At 46.0% G+C, this 21,228-nt stretch overlaps 1 protein-coding gene across 16 annotated transcripts in view; it reads right to left on the reverse strand.

The window, feature by feature from the left end:
* Nucleotides 1-362: 362 nt before the first annotated feature.
* ABTB3 (ankyrin repeat and BTB domain containing 3) overlaps nucleotides 363-21,228 on the reverse strand; it is a 505,725-nt gene continuing 484,859 nt past the window's right edge. For all 16 annotated transcript variants that reach the window (XM_074375114.1, XM_074375117.1, XM_074375115.1 and 13 more), the window contains 5 exons: nucleotides 19,515-19,617; nucleotides 17,376-17,457; nucleotides 11,009-11,077; nucleotides 9,039-9,152; nucleotides 363-2,546 (listed from right to left, as the gene is read on the reverse strand). In XM_074375114.1, coding sequence (XP_074231215.1) covers nucleotides 2,337-2,546; nucleotides 9,039-9,152; nucleotides 11,009-11,077; nucleotides 17,376-17,457; nucleotides 19,515-19,617 — 578 coding nt within the window. In that variant the 3' untranslated portion in view covers nucleotides 363-2,336. The remainder of the gene's footprint in view (nucleotides 2,547-9,038; nucleotides 9,153-11,008; nucleotides 11,078-17,375; nucleotides 17,458-19,514; nucleotides 19,618-21,228) is intronic.

Consider the following 21,228-nt stretch of genomic DNA (forward strand, 5'->3'; position numbering starts at 1 on the left):
CCCTACCCCTGCCCCAGCCAAATGATTCATCAAGGACTCCACCCTTTGTGGGTGAGTTAGCTACCGGGGCTAGAGGCACTTACAGGCGACACCTGTAAGTCCTCTGCCTGAAAGGGAGGAAACCCAAGGGCAGCACCCAGAGGGTGCCTGCAGACCCAAGGGACTACAGCCTGGTTAGCCAAGTTCTAGTTGACAGAGTGGAAGTGCCAGCAACACAGCACCTATCTTTTATCTGGCATCTTCATCTCCCTTGATTTTTTTCCCCTTGGGGTCACATTTTCCAATCTCTTGACTGAGTGAAGTTCTCAGGCTCCAGATGTGGGGTAAAGAGCTCACTCGGACCATACAAAGAATGCGCAGCGTGGGAAAACCATTTTTTTAATGACAGAGAAAGCACACCAAACCGTAACAGAAGCCCGTCAGGAGTTGCCGCTGTACAAATCAATGCCCAGAGGCCCTGAACTAGCATTAGACATTCACAGGGAAGTCAGTCACGGGGAAGGAAACATCCACGCAGCATCTCTGAGGACAGGAGGAGGCAGGAGACAGGGACAACCCACGACTCACGACGAGCTGTGTATCTGTAACTTGGGCTCCTTGTAGGCAGTTTTTTTTCCCCTTCCTCATTTGATGGTAGGGGCTGGGGTGGTTTGCAAATGACCAAGTGGAAGAGAGGCCTTGTGTATCAGCATCACAGAAGAGCCAATACTGTAGACAGACATGGCTAGACAGACGTGGCCAGGGTCCTCCATGGGTCATACCCGTGAAACAGGACTTGACATTGGTCCTCTGTACAATGGCTCAGGGAGCTTGTACAACAGATGAACAGCAGCTCCTTTAGAATCTAGGGTCCGCGCACAAGTTCCCAAAGGCATGCTAGGAAATACGTTTATCAACGAAACTTTGCCATCCCAGAGGGTAAAAGTCATTCTCCTAGTTTTACTGCATGTTATCTAGGTTTCAAATGAAAGGACAAGAAAAAAAAAAAGGCAGCAACTCAAAAATTATTTGGAATATTGTGGCACTTCACTAATCTCTTTTGCTTATAATATATGGCAGAGCAAACGGAACCCTGTTGATATAAACTTTCATTATAGATAACCCTATACTGTACACTCTCAGAATACAGAAAGAATCCATCCTATCATACATGTTTCATCTTTAAAAATAATCTAACATAGTCATCTTCTCTGGCTAGTAACAAACTATTAACATCTTCTGAGAATACAGAGAAAACTCTGGGTTAATAGTAAATTCTCTGACATGCCCCTCCTCCCAACCCCTATTCAGTATCATCTATGAACACATTTCTGCAAAAGCATCCCAGAATCATTTGTAACTAGGAAAGGAAATGAATATGTTAGTTTCATCAAATGGGCTTTCAGCAAGAAGTCATGGTACCTTTTGACCTTGGCAAAAATGAAGCACAAACATAATATTTCACAGGTTCGGGCCCATGCAAACGCATGTTTGTTTTTTTTTTAATGTGGGGGGGTTTTATTTTCACCCCGAAACCACGATTAGCATGCAGGTTTTCAGCTACTGAGTTAGAGATAATTATTGGCAGTGCACCTCTTTTGTGTAACCATGATCACTAAGGCAAGGTCACTATTTCACCTTGTGTAGAATGTCAGCAGTATCTTGTCAGATGCATGTTTATACAGAGTAGACCTGCGACTTACTGTTTAAAAAAAATCTCAAAACACAGATCCCTAGACACAATTCAGTTGAAAATGAACTGTTAAGCTTTTAGAAATATATTTTAAACTACAAGGCTGCCCTGTTTTTGGTTTTTTTTTAATGAATATTTTAAAAAGTTCCCACCCCTAAAAATTTGCCAAATTATGTCTTCGTTATTGGTAACAGTCTCACTGATTTGCTATCACTGTTGACTCTTACTGAACTGCAGCTACTAAGAACCTTAATGTGTAATAAATATAATGCTTTTCAGGGCTGGTACAGTTAAATTCTCCAGCTGTCAACCTGGAACCCGAATGATCTTTAGCTCTCAGTCCATCCATTGGACAGTAGTCCCTGGCAATGGGTGTTCAACTGCCCCAGGGGTGCTTTGGGATGAGGTCAGCCTGGCTACCCCATGTTGACCTTCTAGCTCTGCACCCAGCTGCAATCTGACCTGCTGGCCAGTGGCATGTCCTTTGTTTCTCAACAGGAGCTTATGGGAGCTGCATTTGCTTATTCAAGAGAAGCTGAGGCAGTAGAGGCAGCTCATTGACCCAGCCAAAAACAGACTCCAGGTGAAATTTGTAAGTTTGTGTACAGCCAATGCAGCAGGAGAACTGGCAAGTCCCCGGGGAATATTCCCTGGACTGGATGTTTCATACAACAGAACCTTTGGAAGATGACAAGTGAATTGACTGAATCCTGATGGCCAACGTCCTCTGTAAGTCCTGGAGCACATCCTGGCCCGTCCCTTCGCCATTTTTGTCATATAGGAGCTGCTTGAATGCTTCGTTTTCGATGAGGACCATCATGTTTTTGAGAAAGTAGCCTTCGCAATATGCTGAGAGCTCTGTGACTCCGAGAAACTGCAGAGAGTGGAGAGCAAGCAGGAGATGGTTATGTTTCCAAAATGTACCTGCTTTCCTATATGATAATGACGAACACCTACTAAGGTAGATGGCCTGCAACAGTGGCTCTGATTCTGCGTTCTTTGCTGTATCACACCCAGGGGGTGTGACTGCAGCTCCTCCAACCAAAGGGCTGAGTCCATTTCTCCACTGTTTGGCTTTGTGAGTTGTTCAGGCCAGCAGAACATGGTAGAAGTGAGAGTTGCCAGTTCTGAGCTGGCTTCAAGTGGCAGTGTGTACTACAGTGCTTTCTCTCAGAATCCTGCCTCTGCCTTCAACACAAGCCTGAGCTAGACTGCTTGCAGCATGAGCAACCACGTGAAACTGAGTTGACAGTGACAGAGCCCAGCCAGGATCAGCAAAGCCAACCACAAACTGACCGGTGAGCTGACCTCAGAAGCAAGGCCAGCTGACACCAGAAGAAACCAGCCATGCCACTGACTCGTGTGCTAAATAAGCACTCACTATTTTTGTTTGTTTTTGTTTTTTGGGGGGGGAGATAATTAGGTTTTTGTTTATTTAATGGAGGTATTGGGGGTTGAACCCACGACATTGTGCATGCTAAGCACACACTCTACCTTTGAGCTATATCCTCCCCTCAAGTACTCACTATTTTAATACTGGGTTTTGTGTCTCTTTGCTCCACTACAGCTAATGAAGTTGCAGACACAGTTCTAATCTCTTTACAAGTATTAATTAACTTACTTAATTCTCACAACCACCCTGTGAGTGGGCAGTGCCTACCTACCACCTGTACTTAGGGCAGTGGTTCTCAAACAGGGGTGATTTTGCCTCTTAGGAGACATTTGGAAGTCTGGATACATTTTTGGTTGTCACAACTTGGGGCGGTGTACGTACCACTGGCATCTAATGGGTAGAAGCCAGGGACGCCATTAACATCCCACAATGCAGAGGACAGCACCCACTGCAAAGACTTATGCAGCTCACGTTGTCAATACTGCCAAGGTTAACAAACTGATCTAGAGACGTGGTTCCTGACAGACTAAACCAATACAGAAGGGATGATGCTGAGCAGGCTCACTTTACAAGCCCAAGCAGAAGGCTTGGCAGGTGGTAGACACTCAATACGTATTTGTTGAATGTATGAATGAACAATTAACTCTCAGAGTAATGATGCCAACAGCAAACATTTATTGACAGTATATGATATACTGGACACTGTGCTGGGCACTTCATGTGCATCATCTCATTTAATCCTCAAATTTCCTTTAGGCAGGTACTATTACCCCCTCCGATTTACAGATGAGGAAATTGAAATAAGAGAGTAGCTTACAAAAATTCACACAACATGTCAAGGACAGAGCCAGGAGGTGAGCCTTGGTAACTCAAGTCCTGAAGGCTGTGTGTTTAACTATTAGGATGTACGGCTTCCAGCCTGATACCATTCAACAGAAGATGGGTATTTAGCCTCAGAAGCGTGCTTGGTGGAGGGATCCATGTTTGAGATGCAGAAGCAAATGTGGATGTGGGTTGGCTGTCTGTACTCAGAACTTTTCTACAATTTTCAAAGCTTGTAAATCTCTATTGCAGTGAAGTGCATGCTCAGGAGTTAAAGTGCTCCCTGAGATGATGTCCTGCTGCTTTATTTAGATGCTGAATTATCTAAATTATCCAAATGTGGAATTTATCCTTCTGAACTCCCTAATATTCTGTTCTTTAAGCCAGAGACGCGCTTTAAGCTGTTAGATGTGGAATGGTGGTATTACAATGAGGCTATGCCAACAGGGAAATTGTGGAATGACCGGAAGCCTTGGATTCAATTTGGGACTCCCACACTTTTCTGAATATTTGACCAAGGCTGGGTCACTTGGCTTCTGGCTTTAGGTTCCTCACTTTCCAAATGGGAATTATGTTACTTGCATCATAGACCTGTCGGGGGATTGAATGGAACATAATTTACAGCAGGACTCTTGTCATCTGTCACCCTTAGGGAAGGCAGGTTAGGAAGGGAGCTAAGGGAGGGGGGCTCTGGAATCTGCCTGAGCTTTTATTCCAGACTTCACCACTTCCAGCCGTCTGCTGTTGGACGAGTTATTTAATCTCTGTGTGCCTCAGTATTCCTACCCATAAAATGGGGGAAGATAATAATACCTACCTAATAAGCTGTTGTTGGCATTAAATGAGATAATACACGAGACATTCAGAACAATGGTTGATTGTAGTTGGCACTCACTCAGCATTAGCTGTCATGATAAATGTAAACTATTTATAATTATTACTCTCATTTCACTAATTTGTATCCAGTGACACATATGGATAAAGTAGGTGGCTAGGTTGGGATAAGGGGAGTTGACTGTATCTATGAAACCTAGTTCAGCTACTTGGCCTGTAGAAGGACCAAGTCTGTAACCTTGAACTTGCTGACACCACATGCTAATTCACTGACTCAATGGCCTGTCTTCATAAAAACCATGTGCAACTTTGGGCAAGTCAAATCACTTCTGTGGGCTTCGGTTTCCCAAGTTACAAAATGAGAGGTACTTAGGACAGAAACACCAGAAAATTCTGTGGTCTCTGAGAGCCAGAGGAGGTTTATCAGGTTAGCAGGTTTGTCGTCACCCAAATGTTCACATAGATGCGCAGTATCCTGGAGCTGGAAGAGTTCTTAGGAATGCTTTCATTCTTTCAACATGAAGCCTCCTTTCAGAGTCACAGAGAAAAGGCCTCATTGTACACGTGGGGAAAATGAGGCTCAGAGTTATCTCTGAGTCCTTGGACACAGGGAGCCCCCTTCCCCTTACCATATACTTTGTATACAAATGTCTCTCATCACAAGTTAGTGTAAGTGGAGAATAAGCCCAATAAATACTTACATTTACATGTGGTGGCACTTACTGAATGGTGACTACACATCAGATGCTTGCTTATCTCCACATGGCTAGTTACTGACAGAACTGGCATTGGAACTCTCATCTCCTAGACCAATGGTTGATAAACTAAAGTCCTCTGGGCCAAATGTGGCCCACAACCTGTTTTTGTAAACAAAGTTTTATTGGGATACAGCCACACCCATTCATTTGCATATTGCCTCTGGCCGCCTTTGCACTACAATGGCAGAGTTGAGTAGATTTGAAGTGACCTCATGGCCTCTGTGAAAATATTTATTTGGCTCTTCACAGAAGTTTGCTGACCTCTGTCCTAGGCAATGATTTTTTCAAGTGCAGAGACCATGTCTTACTAATTTCTTATTCTGATGCATATACAGTTCCTTGGTAAATAGTGGGTGCACAATAAACACTAGGGAACGGATCCCCTGGTTTCCAGACCTATGTTCTTCCCATCATGGTGCCCTGTTGAACTTATTGCATTAGCTTAGATTCAACTTGATGAGCCAGCTTGTCCTTTTTCTCAAGTTGAAAGATACCCCGAATGGGGTGGCAGAAGCTCAAGGGCCTCTTCTTCATGCCCAAATAGTTTGAGACAGCTTTGCTAGGAAAAAAAAGATGACTAAGCTGCGCATTTATGCGCTGGGCTTCTCCTCTGTATAAAACTCCATGGCTGTCTCCAATGGTTAGGTATAGAACAGAGGGAATGTTGCCAAGAACTTGTTGACATTTGGAACTTGGCTGTTGGTATCTAAATGCCTGCATTTCCTGGGGTTCCAAACTGAGTGTTGGTTTCTTTGTTTTCTCTTTTACTCAACCAGATTCAATTTGCAGCACAGTCTGCCAGTAATGGAATCCACATGGCAGGTTATCATTAGCCAGAGCTGCAGTATCCACAGCACCAGGAAATGACGCATAGAAAGGGCAAGGGGTGCTGGCCTGGCCCTGTCCTCCATGCAAGGATCACGGAGGGCAGGCGTTGACCTTAGAAACGTTCCAGGACGTGGCCTGGGAGGCGAGGCAGAGGCTGGCTTCTAAAAAAGGCCAAGCTCTGGCTGCAGAGGTGGTTCTCTGCCATAGGTGTTCTAAGCCTGCAGCACAAATGTATTCCCCACCCAGAATGCGTTATAAGATAACAAAAGAGCTATGGAAGCTGCCTGCCGAGGAGCCTAAATGGATTAAAATGGGACTATGCAATGAGGGTCTTGCTGCCAAGAAGAGAGGCCATGGAAAAGCCCCCCTGGATGTGGGGTTCACAGGGCATTTTCAGTGTCCACAGCCAGGGGAGGAGGCAGAGGACCATAGGACCAATCAGGCCCTCCTCCTGGGTAGAGACAGAGTTTCTCTGGATGCTTTTTCGAAAAATAATCAGTTTAAAATAAAAAACAAATTTTCTATGTCCCAAGAAACCAGATTTTGGTAAAATCTTCATTTAACCAAAACACCCAGTGTGTGTGGGTAGGAAGTAGTCTGACTGGACCTTTTGATTTACTGATGACCAATCAGAAAATCTTTTTTGAGTATCAGGACTATTGTAGATATTTCAAACATTTGACATTTGTTAGGCCAGACAGTAAATACAAGGTTAAGAAGATGTGCTTTGGAGTGAGACCAATCCAGGTTTACACGTCTAGGTGGATACCCCAAAGAACTGAAAGCAGGGAGTTGAACAGACATTTGCACACCCCCGTTCACAGCAGCATTATTCACAACAGCCAATAGGTGGAAGCAACGCAGGTGTTCACTGATAGATGATGAATGGATAAACACAATGTGGTATGAACATACAATGGAATATTATTCAGCCTTAAAAAGACATGAAATTCTACAAATGCTACATGGATGGACCTTGAGGACACTGTGCTAAGTGAAATAAGCCAGCCACAAAAATAAGCCAGACAAATACCATATGATTCCACTCATATGAGAGACCTAAAGTAGTCAAATTCATAGAGACAGAACATAGAATGGTGGTTGCCAGGGGCTGGGAAGGAGGAGGGTATGGGGAGTTAGTGTTTAACGGGTACAGAGTTTCAGTTTGGGAAGATGAAAAGTTCCGGAGTTGGATGGTGCTTGATGGTCGCACAAGAATGTGAATGAATATACTTATGCCACTAAAGTGTACACTTAGAAATGGTTAAAATGGTAAGTTTCACGTTATGTATATCTTACTACAATGACAAAAAAAAACTCAGTAATAGTTGTGTTAAGCAAGTTACTTCACTTCTCTGTGCCTCAGTTTCCTTACTATTACATGGGACTAATTAAAGGGTTGTGGTGAAGATTAAAAAAGGTAAAACAACAAAGCTTTAAGCACAGGTGCCTGCACATGGAAAGGGCTCAGTGAATGTTAGCTTAAGACAGAAAATATCTCAAATGCAACCTGTTTTCTCACAACAAGCAGAAAGAACATTATTCACATCAGTTGTCCTTCTAAAGACTATGGATGTGGGAGGCATGTGTGCTGAGCTCCAGTGATGCAAAAGAAGAGTGCTTTGTTTGTTTTAAATGAACTCCTGATGTTAACTCATTTCATTGTTTCTTCCCAGCAAATGCTAATCCTTCTGTCCTGAGCACATGAAAGAAAATGAAGTGGCACCTGGACAAATTATTTTAATTCTCTTGGTCCCCGTATCCCTACTTGTGAAATGAATTGTAGGAAACCGGTGATTCACTGATTTTGTGAAGACTGGCCTTAGAGCTAAATTCACAACAGTGTCACCCTGGAAGCCTGCTAAAAATACAGATTTCTGGGCTCCACCGCAGAGATCATGGGGGTGAGGGGAGAAACAGGGATTTGGAACTCTCGCCGGTGATTCTGATTAGTAGTCAGGCATTGGGTCCACGTGACTAGGAGGGCTCCTTGAACCTCTCTAGTGCTGACAGCCTGTCTCAACCTTGGCACATCTGATGATCACCCAGGAAGCTGTGAAAAATACTTTTTTGCAGGCTCCACCCTCAGAGGTTGATGAATTGGTCTGTGATAGGTCCTAGGCACAGGGATTTTAAGTGAGTGCCTAGGTGACCCAACCATGCAGCCAGCGATGGGAACCTCAGTTCTAGAATAACGGTTCTCACCCATGAACAATACCAGCATCACTTGGAGGGCTTCTGAAGCCACAGATGGCTGGGCCTCTCTCCCAGAGTTTCTGATTCATTAGGTCTGGGTGGGGCCCAGAATATACATTCCTGACAGGCTCCTGGATGATGCTGATGCTGCTGGACTGGAGCCCACACTTGGAGAACCACTGTTCCAGAACCTTGCTACTCAAGGGGTGGCCAAGACCAGCTGCAGAGGCTCACCCAGGAGCTGGCTAGAAACGCAGAACCAGGGCCCACCCCAAGGCTGCTGAAGCAGAGTCTGCACTGTGATTCATATGCATGCTGGGGTTCAGAGCAACTCTGCTTTGGGAACTTCTGGGTTCCTGCTTTCACTGTGTTTGGAGGGGTGAATGAAGGGAAAGACGTCTCCTCTAGAGCAGGGAAGCCAACCTTGGGAGGAGCATGGGTGGCAAGCCCAGCATCCTCCCTCTGCCCCAACTCAGAGTGTCTGCAAAGAAAGCCTCTCCCACATCAATCAGGCAGCGAGAATGGGACTCATTACCTTGGCGTGGTTGTAAATATCCACACAGTTGTCTGTATTGATGCTCTTTGCACAGATAATTTCACAGTGTCTCTGTAAAGCCTCCAGCTGGAAAAACTTAGCTGCAGACAGAAGCTAAAAACCATAAAAAGAGCCTGTTAGAGGTTGGGAGGTGGAAGGAAATCAACGGCAGTGGTGAGAAAACCCCTCATCTCCCACTGTGGTACGCAAGGTGAAGGCACAGGGATAAAGTGCTGCTAGTCACTCAAAAGCACGAAGGTTACACTAGAGGACTAAGACCCAGCCGCAGAACTCGACTGGGGGAAGAAGGTGGCAGAGGGGAGGGATGGGGTTGAAGTGAATCAACTTTGCATCTATTATAGCAGGAGGTCAAGCAAAAATGCCTGCAATTGTTATGTCCAGAAATAGGTGTGAACACTCAGTAAGATGGATATTGATGGGGTTCACTCCCTCTGTTCAGCCAGGTCTCCACACAGATGTCACTTCAGGTCGTCTCCTTCCTTCACTGTCTGGCCCCCTTACCCTGTCTGAGCCTTCCTCACAGCCATTCTCACACCAGACATGATGCCATGCCTGTTGCCCTCCCCAGAGTCCAAGAGAGGAGGGATTTCTGTTCCTTTGCATCACTGCTGTATCCTGGCCCTGAGCAAGGCACCTGGCCGTGGGAGATGCTCAACAGAGGCTCTTGAGAGGGGAATAAAGTGCTGAAGCAAGAGTTCAAATGGGTTGCCTTTGGAGAAAGGATTGGGGAGGTGGGGGGGGTGGAGGTGGATGAGCTGCTTTTTTATGTATTATAAAGCCCTCCTGTATTATTTACATAATTGAAACGTATGTTGTTATTTTGACATGCAAATAATTTTTTAAAATGTTTACAAAAGAGATGGCGTCCTCAGACTGTAGGCTGGTCCTGAGGTAGTGAAGTGTCAGAGAAGAGACAAGAGAGTAACTTTGGGGAGGATGTGTGACCACAGAAGGTTTCCCAGAGTAAGGAGAAAAGTACGACACAGTGAACATGTAGGCTCTGCAGCCCTCACTGCATGCCAGGCACTGTCCGCACCTTACAAATAGAAACTCTTAAGATCTTCAAAACCCAGTGAGATGGATATTGTTATCCCCATTCTACAGGTTGGGAAACGGAGGCTCAGAGAAGTTAAATTACTTGTCCAAGATCATAGAGCTCAGAAGGGGCAGGGCCTGGATTGAAACCCAGTCTGGCCCAGAGCCCATGTTTGAACCACCATGTGGGGTCACCTTTTGAATAACTGATAGTGTTCTGACATCTCTCATCAGCCACCCTGGCCTTCAGGGTGAACGGGGCCCTAGTTATTTTGCTAAGGATTTTTGGAGTGATTTTGACTTCTGGTTCAAAGCTACCAGCTTTGACACAAGGGTTCCACTTCTAGGAAGGAGGAGGGGCAATCTTGGCTTTGAATAGGCAAGAGCAGAAACAAGGCCCACAGAGCAGGGAGGGGAGAACAGGCTGAGTAAGGAGAGGTAGACAGGAGGTGGAGAAGGCCAGAGAGCTGCAGGGATGAGGGATCTGAGTGAAGCTGGGAGAGTTTTGTAACCGGCTCTCAGCTTCTGCCTCAGTGGACATGCTGAGATTTGAGGGATGCTTTTTAGATGATACATTTCTCTTACAAATGACAAGGGAGAAGTCAAGGATAGTTCCTGATGATGTTGTTAGAGCCCCAGCTGTGCTTGGAGCTAGTGCTGGCCTCAGACTCTTTGGTAAATTTCCTTTACTCCACCCCTCCCAAAGCCAGTTAAAATTAGGTTTCACTCAGTTGCTATTAAAAGGGCTTGGACTAGCGCACCCAGCACCCCAGCCTTCCAGGGAAGGGCTCTGATGAGAAGCCCCTAGGAGATCTAAGGAGGCAGGCAGGACCCCAAAGCCTGCATCCAAATGAAAACCCCATAAGGCACTGCCCATGCATGCTACCCACTCAGTGACACAACTGATTCCTTACCTCCATTATCTCGTTGTTTTTAATGAGAAGTGACTCTGGGCCACCGTAGTAGAGATACTGCATGACCAGCTGGAAGAAAGGACATAGGGCAAAGCATCAAAGACACAATCATCTTAAAGCCACCCAGGCTGGCTGCTTTGAACCCCTGTATGACAGCCCTTCCCAGTGGTGGCCATTCCTGCTTGATCAATGCCTTTCAGAAGGAGTTCCATGTAAGAGTTTTACAAGCTTGATACTCTTCCTTGCAGCATGCTGCGATCTGTCCCCCTGTGGTTCTCCCTGGGTTCCAAGTCCACCCCCAGGGCGAAACTAAACAATCCTAAGCTCTGCTCCCCAGGACAGTTTTCCCCCCCATCTACAGTTGTCTTCCCACCTCCCACCCCATCGTGCTGCCCAGAACTGCAGCACACATGGTGTGGCTTAAAGACCCTGCGCCAGCGGCAGCTCCCCTGGGAACACGGCCCAGTGTGACTAAAACTTGTTAAGTTCCAGAGGGTGGCTCTGGGCCACAATGAGCTACCTGCTCCTTATTACAACTCAACAAGATCTAAGATGAAGCTATTAGAGGTCCAGAGTTTCAGTGTTTCATTGATGATGAGAACTGTCTAAGCCAGGCTTTGCTCATATGACTCAGGATGCCTGGATGGTGCGCAAAGTCCCAGAGCTTTGCAAACTGGTATTCTTTAAGTAGAATGAAGCCCACAGATGTGTTAGTATTGGCTGTCACCACCTCCTATGAAACTGAGTGTTAATTTTTCAGGTAGTGTGTATACTTTCCAGTTGGCCACAGTCTCCACCACTCTCAATTTTCTTCTGCCTGCCTGTCTGACACACTAACTTAACCTGACTGGTCCTAGGGAAGCTGTGTTGGAAAAATCTGTAGACTGTTTATATCCCATCTTTGGCCACCTGTAAAATGTGGAGCTTGGACTAGGCTGTTATTTATGGTCCCTTCAGACATTGATAGTCCGTGACCAATACAGGGCAGTGGTTAGGAGCAAGGACCCTGGAGCTAGGCTACTTCCATATCTGATCTGGCCCTGCCGCTAAAAAGCTGGTTGGCCTGAATTAAGTTAGGCTCTCTGTGCCTCAGTTTCATCATATGTAAAGTGGGGATAATATTACTTACCTCATGGGGTTGTGATGAGGATTAAATGAGTCGATATATGTAACAGGCCGAGCAGGGGCCTGGAAGGTGCATGGCCAAAACTCAGCAAATGTTAGCTCTTTAATTTTCTCTGAAGTTCAAGAAATCTTTTTCCATTGATCCTTCTGCCATGCACTGCCACTTTGCCATTCAACATCCTTTGTGACTGATCTCAATCGACTTTTTGTATGGGTGTTTACAGTAATCGTTTTTTAAAAAATATATTGTTTAGAGTTTTACTGAGCTATAGTTCACATAACACAAGATGCTTTGATTTAATGTATACAGGTCAGTGGTTTTTAGTATATTTACAACGTTGTGCAATCATCACTACAATCTAATTTTAGAACATTTTCAACACCCCCAAGAGAGACCACGTGCCTATTAACAGTCTCTCCCATTTCCTCCTTGTGCCTGTCCTGACAATCACTATGATTTGCCTGTTCTGAACATTTCATATAAATGGAATCGTACAATATGTGCTCTTTTCTGTCTGGCTTCTCTCACTTAGTGTGATATTTTCAAGATTCACCCTGTTGTCACACATACCACTTTTTAAAAAATTGCTGAGCAATATCCCGTTGCGTGGATGTACCACATTTTGTGTTATCTATTCATTCATCAGCTGACGGACATTTGGGTGTTTTCCACTTCTTTGCTGTCATGAATACAGCTGCTAGGGATCAATTTACTTTTTCAGATATCATCTGCCACTCTGCCCTTCTCTCCTTCTAATCTTGATAATATCTGCCTTTTATACAGTGACCACTCCCAACCATTTGCCTTTATCAGAACTTACCACCTTCTCTTTCACTCCTTTTGCCCACACTGCCCCCTCTGCTGGGATGCCCTTCTCTTATCTACCTGTTGAACTCTGGCCCCCATTTCGGGATCCAGCTCAGTGGTCACCTCTGTGAAGCCTCCTCAGACCTTTTAGCTATTTTCCACCGTGTGCTGGGCAGCACACCATCCACAACTGCAGCTATTTCCTCCTGGAGTCTGAAGGCATAGACTGTGTCCTGTCTGTCTCTGCATCCCCAGTGCCTGCCTGTAGCAAGCTTACTTTAATCACGAATTCTCCCCTTCCTCGTTTGTGTTAGGGTCTCCCGTGTACTGACCACCTGCCTGTCGCAGAGATGGTGGTGCTTAAATGCTGACAGCTGAGGCTTTGTGAAATGATAACAGGGCACTGTTTACCCTTCTCCCCTCTGTCACCCTGATGAAACGCCATGTTGGCGAATGTTGGGATATTGGCTTTATTAAAATCAATTTATTCCCCTAGCACCTCTCTTTAATAAAAGCAATAATAATAATGGTAAGAGCCATAATAATAACTGCCCCAAACACAGGGCCTCTCCAGTTACAAAGCGCTTCTCCATCATGATATCTCATTTCTTCAAGGTTGGGCTGCTGACTCGAAACGTTGCTTTTTAGTAGATGGATATCCTGGGGCTAATGGAATTTAAATTGGGCTGTCTTGTGCCACCTTCAGACTCAGCCAGCACAACCCTTTTCTGCAAGGGGGTGAAATGGACCCTTATTAGGCCAAAGGGCCTGTTTCTGGAGTTATTTTTCTTGGCAGCTGCCAACCCGCATGAAGCAGGATCTAAACGGTGTACACAGCCTCATGGAGGCCCCGCTTCCAGGTGCAGCTTCAGCTGCATGGGGCTCTTGCCCACGTGTGATGTTAAACAGTCTTGCAGGGAGGAAACTCAAAGCCATCTCATTTACTAAAATTCTTCTGTCAGCATGGAAGTGAAGTGAACAGGCCCCTGGGAGCCTCCTTCTGGGTCAGATTCAGCCCTACTTGGCTTATTTCGAGCCACAAATGAGGCTTTTCTTCATTTTATGGGGAAGGGGCAGGCGCATGGAAAAGTCCTCGGGGCCTGCTAAATCTTCCCTGCCTATTACAGTAACTTGAGGCTAATGTGGCCGGGAAACCTTCCCCAGTCAAAGTAATTACAGGCCTCCGATTTCTCCGGGGCCGAGATTTCCCAGGTAGGTCTCTCATTCAATGAGTCCTTGCAGCAAACATTTATTGAGTGCTTACTACAAGCAGGGCTCTGATTACACATACCACCCCCAACATTAGTCCCAGGTTTGATGGCCTAAGCGTCCCCTCCACGAGCACTCAGAGAGATGGGGGGTGGGCAGTTTCCAGCATCTACCTTCTGCTCCAAACTCTAACAGGCCTGAGTTTCTTTCTTCAGGGCTGGGTGATTTTTAGGGAGGAACCAAGACCCTACAGCTGGGAGGCAGTTAAGAGATCAGATCTGGGAATCAGCCAGGCCTGGGTCTGATGCTCAGGTTGGCTGTGATGGGCAGTGGGAGCTCAGGTCCCTCCCTCCACCTCTCTGAGGCTGTGCCCTGTCTGTAGGCTGGGAGAAGAGCTACCTGGAGGGGCAGCTGGGAGGACTGAATGAGATGATGCAGGCAGTGGTCCTCAGAGTGGGGTCCCTGGACCAGCAGCATCAGCATCACCTGGGTTCTGGTAAGAACTATGAATTCTTGGGCCCCACCCCAGGCCTACAGAATTAGGAACTCTGGGAGTGGGGCCCAGGATCTGCACTTTAGCAAGTTTTCTGTGTCTTAACAAGCAACTCCCTCCACCCCACCACCAGGTCCACCAGAGATTCCAATGCCTACCAAGGTCCAAGAACCGCAGTAACTTAGAGCACTGGTTCTCCACCTAGGCTGCACACTGGTGATGGCAGAGGGCAGAGAATTCAAAATACTGATGTCTGGGCCCCAGCCCAGATTCTGATTTATAGCCTGGACATTGGGAATTTCCACTGCTCAGCTGAGGCTGAGAACCCCCTTTTGAGCCTTACACATATTTAGCGCACAAGAAACGAGAGCTGCCTTCATCACTCTCCTGCTTTAGAATGGATGTTCCAGAACCAAGTACCTTGGCTTTGGCACCAGATAGACTGGGTTCAAATTCTGACTCTGTCACTGCCTAGCATCAAGGATAAGTTCTCTGGCCCTCCGTTTCTCCATCTCTAAAAGTGGCAAGAATAATCCAGATAACTACGTGCAAGCAAAGCTCAGTGACTCATTCATTGTTGGAGTCTCATAAAGGTTTCTTCACTGCCCTCCCCACCCCTAACCCTAAAGTACAACAGCAGCTCCATGGAAACTTTCAGACTCAAAGCCACCACCATTGTGGACAGGGCTGTGGCCAATTTGCTCTCAGTAGAAAATGTGGGGAGGGGCTGAGAAAAGAGGGAAACAGGCACTTGGATGTCTGGGGGTGTGCTGATTCCCCAGCCCACCTTGGGGTTCTAGCCTCCTCTCTGCTACCTCTATCCCAGTGGGCCTTGTCCTTGGAAACCTCTTCAGCCTTTCCCCATTGCTTAGTCAAAAAGTAACCTATTCCCTGGGGTATTGTGCTTAGGAGGGAGGTGGTTTATCAGTTATGATATTGAAAAATAACAACCTACTTAAAAACTGCCAAGTCAATCATTTCCTCATATCGTCTTACTTGCTAATCTTGGCAAGAACTCATGTGATCAGGAATGATTAACTTTTAGTTTATGATTATAATAATGATGACCTTTTTAAAATGAGGAAAATGAGGCTCAGAGAAGAGTCTTGCCCATGGTTATTTGAGAAGGATTCTTTATTTTGAAGTTTCAAGATAACCAAAGGAATGCATCTCTAATGGTGGAAATAGAGGTACCTCAATGGGTTTTAGAGCTTTAGAGTGGGGGCATGGTGGCTTCCTGGCAGCCCTCTGAAAAGCAGGATCTGGGGGACCAGGGTCAATAGTGGAAGGAAGAACCACCATCTGGCTTGCCACACTTGGTTTATACTACGTGGTTCCAATGCATCTTTTCAGTCTCTAATATAACTTAAGACACAGCCAAATGGACTATAATCACTTTCCCTCAACTTCCCATTTTTGTGCCTTTGTTTATGCTGTTCCTTCCTCTGGAATACTCTCTCTTTTCTACTCACCAGATGAGGAAACTAAGGCTCAGAAAGGCTGGGCAATTTGTTCAAGGTCATATGAGGGACAATGATTTTAAACTGGGGAATGCAGCATTTAAATCCTGAAATGCAGCTCTGTCCTTCAGATCCCAGATCAGGACCCCTGTCCAACGATCCTGGTCACAGCCATCTTTGCCTCTGGCTTATCTCTGAGTTGTCTCACCAACCCTCCTGGAACATTAGTCTCTAGAGGGCCAGCCTGAGTCTTCCCCACCCGTGTTTTCTTCCTAAGGCTGTCCTTCCAGAACTGAACTGGAGGGAACATGTCCTGTTCAGACCTCTCTAACTTCCATTCCCAGGTCGTCCACATTGACTGTGGGAGGACAGCATGGAGGGACCAAAATCTCCCAACAATCGCCCACCCACCTTGTGATGCAAGCAGCCCACCAGACTTCATGCCCAGATGATACTCGGAGCTCTGGAAATAGGGCTGCAAAGCTGGCTGGGGTGTGAATTTCTATCAGCTGCAAGAATGTCATTGTGGGGCAGGATTTATGAATCAGGCATGAAGGAAGGAGGAAAATGTAAGACAGTTGTTGTGCCCTCTCAGAGGTGCCCCACAAACCGAATCCATGGACGGTATCAACTTCCCCCAAACAGAGGGAGACATGTTAACATCGTCCGGCCTTTGACAAACCATCCTCTCCTATTTAATGTACGTGAGGTTCAGACCAATGTTAAAATGACACTGGATTCCTTAAAGTCCACTGGTTCCTGATCACATGGGTTCAACCACATTTGGGGACTTCATACCTGCTGTTCTCTGCCTGGAATGTTCTAACTCCTTTCTTAAGCCTTAAGCTTCCCTATGGTTGGCCAGCTTCTCCCCAACCTTCAGTATTTCAGCTAACACCCCATCCAAGGGCCCTCCTCAGTCTCCCCAGTCTGAGCTGCCATAGCTGTTGGTTCACCCCTCTCTCACATGCACCCCACTTCATACTGAAATTGATCAGAGTTATCTCCTCCAGGCTGAGTCTCCAGGACAGGAATGTCCTTTATCCCTGTGTCCCCAGGGCCCAGCAGAGTGTCAGGTACATAGTAGATGCTCAATTAATGCTATGGGCATGAATGGATGGTAAATGGGAGGGGCAGTGTGAGGACAAGGGCCAAGAGTGCCAGAGACTGAGGATGACTCAGTGCAGTGGCTGACACACAGGTGGAGGACTGGAGTGACTCACCAGTGCCCTGCACCCACCAGTAGGGCTCCAGGCCACAGCAGGGGCTCACCTGAAAGATGGGGTACTTCACGTATCCGATCTCTATGCAGGTGCTGTCATTTGTTGGTTTGCTGGAGAGGAGTGCTTTGAACCTGAACAAGAACGCAAGAAGAGAGCTAAGAAGACTCACCAACACATCCACAGCTTGCAAGAAACTCAGCTCTCAGGTGACAGAAACATGGAATATCTTGTATCTCCCTCACTTGGAAACACAATGACATATCCATAGGTTTCTTAATTTAATGCCCCTTCTCTGCTATGATACCAATTTATCAAATCCAATTTAAAGTTAAAACTCTAAAGTTAAAAACAGTGTTTGGAACTGTTAAATTATTTCTCAAACAGGTGACTGGAGATGAACAAATGCCTTTTAAAACCCTGTCCACCTTGCAGGGCCCATCACAAAGGCTGCCTCCTTTAGGGAGTCCTTCTTGACCTCAGGCTTCAAGCTCCTCTGGTGTCCACCGAGCTTACCAACTTCCTCTTCCCACCTCCCACACACCCTTTGCTCCAAGAGGACGGGGACTTCTGCCTTTCTGTCTCTGCTGCATCCTCAGAGCCTGCACCAGGCTGGACCTGATGCATCACAGGTATCTAATCAACATCTGTTGACTACCTAACGATCTCCCCACAGGTGACCTTCTGTCTAGGGTTTTAGACGCATATTCCTGCCACTGACTAAGCCAAGCTCCTTGTGGGTAAAGACCCAGTCAGCACAATATACTGATACTCAATACATTTAGGAATAAGCCAAGATGTGCCTCTTTTTAAAAATTATACTTTAAGTTTGAAATAATTTTAGATTTATAAAAGAATTGCAAAGATAGTGCAAAGAGTTCCAGTATGCCCTTCCCCCAGCTTCCCCCAGTGTTAACATTCTACACAGCCATGGTATCTTTCTGAAACAAGGAAATTAACATTGGTACTATATTGATCTGGTTTTTCTATGGCTTCATAACTGAGAACCATGGAAAGGACAACGTATTTTTCTTGTGGTGGCAAAGCAGACACAGGGTATTTGGTTTTGGGGGGATACTGGAGATGCTAGGATGCTTTTAGGAACCAGGGAGTGTTGGCCACACACATTCATAAGCAAGCTGGAAGTGGGCTCTGTTTCTGGATCCCAGAGTCCCTACCCTCTACAGTCTGCCTCCTCCTCACTTCAGCATCACTCCTCTGCCCTGCTTCATCTATTCCTGTTCAGGTCCTTGAATAATGTGGTTCTAAATGGTCAACTTCATCTCAATGCAAATAGAAAGGAGGAGGAAAGGCCATAGCAGAGCTCGCAGGGATGGTATTATACTGTTGTCAGCTCCAGGTTAGGGAAACATAAAGTTCAGGACCTGTGTATTTCAGGTGGCTTACACCAAAGTTCCCTGATATTTGGAGAGCAGGACTTTGAAGGCTGCAGTGTATGAGCTGTCAGGGTGCATGAGGACACCTGGCTGAGGGGGCTACACTCCAACCCACGCTCTGCTCACGAAGCTCCGTGCCTGGTACACACTCCATCTGTCCAGAGGAATGATGGCTTGTCTAAGCCCCACAAAAGCTGCTGATTATGCTAGTGTCTGCCCTGTACTCTTTTTTTTTTCAAATTGTGATTAGAAAACACATAACATAAAATTTCCTGTCTTAATCATTTTTAAGTGTAATGTTTATGAGAAGTATATTCACATCATCGTGCAACCTGTCTCCAGGACTCCCCCATCCCCATTAAACAACAACTTCCCATTCCCCCTCCTCCAGCCCTGCAACCACCCTTCTAGAGTCGATGACTCTAGGTTCATATAAATGGGAATCATGCATTATTTGTCTTTTTGTGACAGGGGTATTTCATTGCATATAATGTCCCCAGGTTCATTTATGTTGCAGCATATGTTGGAACTGCCTTCCTTTTTAGAGCTGAAAACACTCCATTTTTTTTTTATCCATTCCTCCACTGATGGACTCCTTGATGACTTCCATCTTTTGTCTCTGAGAATCATGCTGCCTGAACGCAGGTGCACAAATGCCCTGTACTCTCCAGTTTTTGATTTTGAGAAGATAATCTGCCAGTTCTGTGATGATACCACCAAAATTGAATTTCAGAGAACAGTAATAGCAATAACCACCCTCATAATTCAGTGCTTTCAAAATTGATGACACATACCTTGGAGAGGCTGTAAATAACAGCACTTTGTGAGCATAAAATGGTCTTCCTTCTACCAGGAAGGTAACATCTGACATTTCTTTATTGTTAAGGAAATGAGGATCTGGAACAGGAAAGGGAGAGAGGGCAGCTTTAGTGGAGAGAAGGGTGAGGTTTGGATTCTTCTTTTGGAAAATGCCCAGAAGAGCTGACAGGGAAGCCATGGCAATAACATAGTGGGGAGACACTGACCAAACAGGAGACAGAATCAATCAAAGGAATGCATCACTCAAATTCGATTTTTCATAGGGAATCTTCATAGCTTATTTGTGATTAAATGTAGCATCTCCCCTTAGAAGACTCGCCCATGGCCTGAGTTCAGATGTCCGTCAGGTGTGGAAGGTGAACATCCACCCATCGGGCCTCTAGGAAGGTCACACGTCCTCACTTTGCTCCTCCTCCTCCAGCTCTATGCCCTCCCTGCCTGATGGAGGTGGTTCTGAAGGGCTGCCTCCTTGCTGCTGTGTTCCAGGTGATTCCAAACCCAAGCCCTTCTCTCAGGGTTAGAGGCAAATGAGCCGCTCGCCTGGCCTCATCTCCAAGACTAACAAAGAAGCTGTACAACTGGTTGTACAACTAGTCCTCTAGTACTCACTGAGCACTCACAACACACCAGGCACTTTGCAAGCTGGCACTAACATGTGTAAACTCATTCAGTCCTGGGAGAGCAGGACCGCTGTCAGGTGTGCAGCTGGGGAAACTGAAGCCCATAAGTTACAGTGACTTGGTCAGACTAGTGCAGCTGGAGAAGGCAAGGTGTGCACTTGGACATTCTGACTCAAGGGCCTGAGTCATTCATTCAGCACTAGGATTCTCCAATTTGCCTGCCATTTTAGCCATTTTTCCTGGGGCTACAGGAGGTGCCAGTCCTCAGCTCAGCACTTCCGTCTTGGGAAAATCCACCAACACCCTGTGCAACACTCCTACCCCTACCTGGCTCCACCCCACTTGGTTTCTAAGTCAGACCCCTGGCCTGGCCCCATTTTGTCCAGCCCCTGCTGTAATTTGGACCCAAAATTTGCCTTCCCGGCTGACTGTCCTCACTCAGCCTCTGTGTCGCCCCAGCTGGTGGGCCTTGGGGTCCTCAACTCATATTTCTCTGTCAGTACACAGACCCACCTCACCTCTTCCCATTAAAAATGTTTTAATCTAAAACATATCCAAAAAGTGTAAAAAGTCCAAGTCACCTGTAATCCCATTATCTTTAAAATTTTTATTAAAATATATGACATTGTATATGTGCAAACTGTAACAATTCTACCTAATAAAACTGAAAAATGAAAAAAAAAGACAAAAAACAAATTTCTAAGACTATCCAGGTAAAGGGAAGACAGGCTAGAGGGGAAGGCCCCAGAGCTGACTAACACTCACTTCTCTACTTGCTTTAAAGACCATTAACAGTTTGGAGTGATTTTCTCCCTCTTCTCGACAACCTGCTTCCCTCTGTGCAGGCTTTCTCACTCCCACTGTCCACTTCCAAGTAGCATTTACCCCACTAACCCCATCACTTCCTAAATGGCTAGTATCTCCTACCTTTAGCTCTTCTTACTGTTCTCTCCTGTAATTCATTGGGAGGGAAAGAGGACAATGTACTATAAAATTTAATCAGGCATATGCTCTCCAGTTTGCCATAGTCCCCACCACTCCCTACTGTCTTACACCAAACCCATTTCAT

This window comes from Camelus bactrianus, chromosome 12 (assembly GCF_048773025.1).
Source record: "Camelus bactrianus isolate YW-2024 breed Bactrian camel chromosome 12, ASM4877302v1, whole genome shotgun sequence".
Lineage (NCBI taxonomy): Eukaryota > Metazoa > Chordata > Mammalia > Artiodactyla > Camelidae > Camelus > Camelus bactrianus.